This window comes from Phaseolus vulgaris, chromosome 9, assembly GCF_000499845.2.
Source record: "Phaseolus vulgaris cultivar G19833 chromosome 9, P. vulgaris v2.0, whole genome shotgun sequence".
In the NCBI taxonomy this organism is placed as follows: domain Eukaryota; kingdom Viridiplantae; phylum Streptophyta; class Magnoliopsida; order Fabales; family Fabaceae; genus Phaseolus; species Phaseolus vulgaris.
Window position 1 is genome coordinate 27,780,868 of NC_023751.2, and position 3,234 is coordinate 27,784,101.

Sequence of the window (3,234 nt, forward strand, 5' to 3'; positions counted from 1 at the left end):
CCGACACATTATTTATAATGGAAGACCAAAAGTGTTCATATATTTTACTAAACATTAAACATAATTAAAAAAAATGATATTATAAAGATATTAACTAAAACCAAAATGTTAACTTTGAGTAAACAAATAAATTAAACATCCAAACCTAAAACTATTTTAATATAAAAAAGTAAATCATCCACATATATAGTTAAAAGTAATAAATAATTATAGTAAAAAAATTATGAAAATAATCATAACAAAAATTATTGATAGTGGATTATGGCGAATTTACCTTCAATTGTGTTCAAGACTATATATTAAATGAATCCGGTTCAATTTATCATATATTTAAAAAGTTATATTTTTTCCAAAGATATCACTAATCATAAATAAAAACTTAATTTAAAAATAATTAAAACAAAATTTATAATAATTAAAATTATATATTTACAAAATTACATAAATATTGTTACAAGGTCAATCTTGTTTAATTTTAAAATATAAAAACTACCATTAAAATTAAAATTGTACATCAACGAAATTAAACATGTAGATTTAAGCCATTATTATTACGATTTTATACTATATTTATAATATTATACAAAGAGAATATTGGTGTTATCTTTAAATTAAATAATTTTATCCTTTAATAAATAAAAAATAATTAATTAATTTAATAAAATAAATAATTGAAATAACTTTTTTTATTTTAAAATAACTATTTTTTTAAAAATAACAATTATATAATTTATTAATATTATTTTATAAAATTATATATATATATACATATTCAATTATGTTATTTTTTAATTAATTATTCATAAAATAATAAATTAAAAATATCAATACACTTGGAGTAGTTTTTATATTATTAAAATGAGCATATAGAAAAGAAACAGTTCCGAAATTTATTGAAAACGGAAAATAACAGAAAAGGAATCATATAAATCTATCCTTCCTCTGGACTTGGTCTTCACCGCCCCCATTCACCCTCACACCCTCTGAGTCCGTCCACTTGAATCGCTGAGTCAGTGAACGAGTCAAGCCATGTCGGACGAAGAACACCACTTCGAATCCAAGGCCGATGCCGGAGCTTCCAAGACCTATCCCCAGCAAGCCGGCACCATTCGCAAAAACGGCTACATCGTCATCAAGGGTCGTCCCTGCAAGGTAGTACTACCTTTTCATCTCAATTTTAGGGGTTTGTGTCGTTCTTTCGTTCGTTCTCTCCGTTAATTTTGTTTATATAATTACTGTTTTTTTATGATTGTGGTTTTGGTTTCTCGATTTGGCTTTCGAGATCTATTGTTCATATCTGCGGCGTTGTTTGTGTCGTTGATTTTGACGATTGGATTAGGGTTTTTGAACTCTTAGGGCTCATTTGGTGAGGATTTTTGGGAGCAAAATTAGGTTTTTATAAGAAATTATTTGGTTTCTGTGCTCTTTTGTGGTCGCGGGCTCTGATTTAGGGAACTGGTTGTGTTATCTGGTGTCTTTTGGACATTAATTTCGAAATAATGGTATTCTTATTTGTTTATTTATTTTAGGGTTTTATTGATTGTGATTGATGCGTGTGGATGGGTTTCTCTGTGACAGGTTGTTGAAGTTTCCACTTCCAAGACGGGTAAGCACGGTCATGCTAAGTGTCACTTTGTTGGGATTGATATTTTCACTGCCAAGAAGCTTGAAGATATTGTGCCCTCGTCCCACAACTGTGATGTGTGTTCCTGTTCATATTTTTTCTAGTTATGTCATATCTTTCCTTGAGAGCACTTTATTGGAACTTTTTCTCTTCTGAAATTTTGTTTGTTTGTTTTATTATTCCAGGTTCCCCATGTGAATCGTACTGATTACCAGTTGATTGATATTTCTGAGGATGGATTTGTGAGTATTTATTTCTGTTGAAACTTCCTTTGATTCACCACTCACTAAGAAGTTTGGGTTTGCGAAGTTTTTCATTTCCTGTTTTTTCAGATAATTGTAAAAACGTCGCCTTGTTTTAATTTATTATAACACAGTCTTATTCCATTTGGTGAAAGTTAGTTATAGTGTTTAAAGACAATTTTAACTTTGCTACAATAACAGGAAAAGACTGTTATATTGTCAGATAGGTAGGTGAAGTTGCCTGTGTTTCTTGTATTTAAAAATGATTCTAATTTTGATACACTATTACTCTAAAGACTTTTACACTGTCAACCAGTTAGAAATCTTCCTTGACATGATTTTTAAAGTAATACTTACTATTAAAGTCAGTAATTTTCAAATATTTAGCTATATGATCGGATGATAGTCACTGTCAGTGTATTCAATAAAATTAATAAATTATTTGAAGATGTATTTTAGAAATGATAAACTAACCAAAATGTTGTTTTCCCTGAATCTTGTACAATCTTTGGAAATAAAGGCCCATGGATGTGTAATCACATGTAAACATTGACAATGAAAATAAAATATTCATCTCTCTCTCCAACTAAAATGCTCTAATCTTGCCACTGTTATCTGAATTTGTATTTGAATGGTGTTTAGGTTAGCTTGCTTACTGAAAATGGAAACACCAAGGATGACCTGAGGCTTCCTACCGATGACAATCTGCTTAGTCAGGTCTGTACAAACCTACTGTTTTGTTTGTTGCATTTGCAGTCTGGAATGTTCTACCTTGAATACATTTACCCTGATTATATGAATGTATCCATCAGTACTTGTAAAAGAAAATAAGAAGGGAAAGTGAATTAAACTTCTCATAAATTGAAATCAACTTGTGCACAACTTCTATAGAAGCTTTCTTATCTAGGCTTTCCAAAAATGTATGTGCACAAGTGTCTTTTAGGCTATGCAAGGTTGATTCATTTTGCTTTTTTTTATTTCCTTTTTCTACATGTTTTTGTGAAGAAGTTTATTCAGATAGTATCTACACTAAATTCCCTTGTTATTCCAATATTCTATTCAACTATGTGATTGCTCTTACTCCAACAATTGTGTTTAATGTTTCATTTATTGACCACTGCAGATAAAGGATGGATTTGCTGAGGGTAAGGACCTTGTAGTTTCAGTTATGTCTGCAATGGGTGAGGAGCAGATCAATGCCCTGAAGGATATTGGGCCAAAGAACTAGCCTCAGTTGCCCATAGTTTGTTGTTTTCATTTAAGCAGAAGTTATATATTTTTGTATGATCTTTTTTAAATCCGAGTTTATGAACTCTAATCAGACTAGTTTTGCCAACCGTAATGGATGTGACAGAAACTGTTTTAACA

General features: G+C 30.0%; 1 protein-coding gene across 1 annotated transcript; it reads left to right on the forward strand.

The window, feature by feature from the left end:
• The first annotated feature begins 869 nt into the window (after positions 1 to 869).
• LOC137820465 (eukaryotic translation initiation factor 5A-4) lies at positions 870 to 3,234 on the forward strand. The gene is made up of 5 exons (XM_068624575.1): positions 870 to 1,152; positions 1,579 to 1,701; positions 1,810 to 1,866; positions 2,509 to 2,583; positions 2,990 to 3,234. The coding sequence occupies exons 1-5, from the start codon at positions 1,030 to 1,032 to the stop codon at positions 3,092 to 3,094; spliced, it is 483 nt and encodes a 160-aa protein (XP_068480676.1). The 5' UTR covers positions 870 to 1,029; the 3' UTR covers positions 3,095 to 3,234.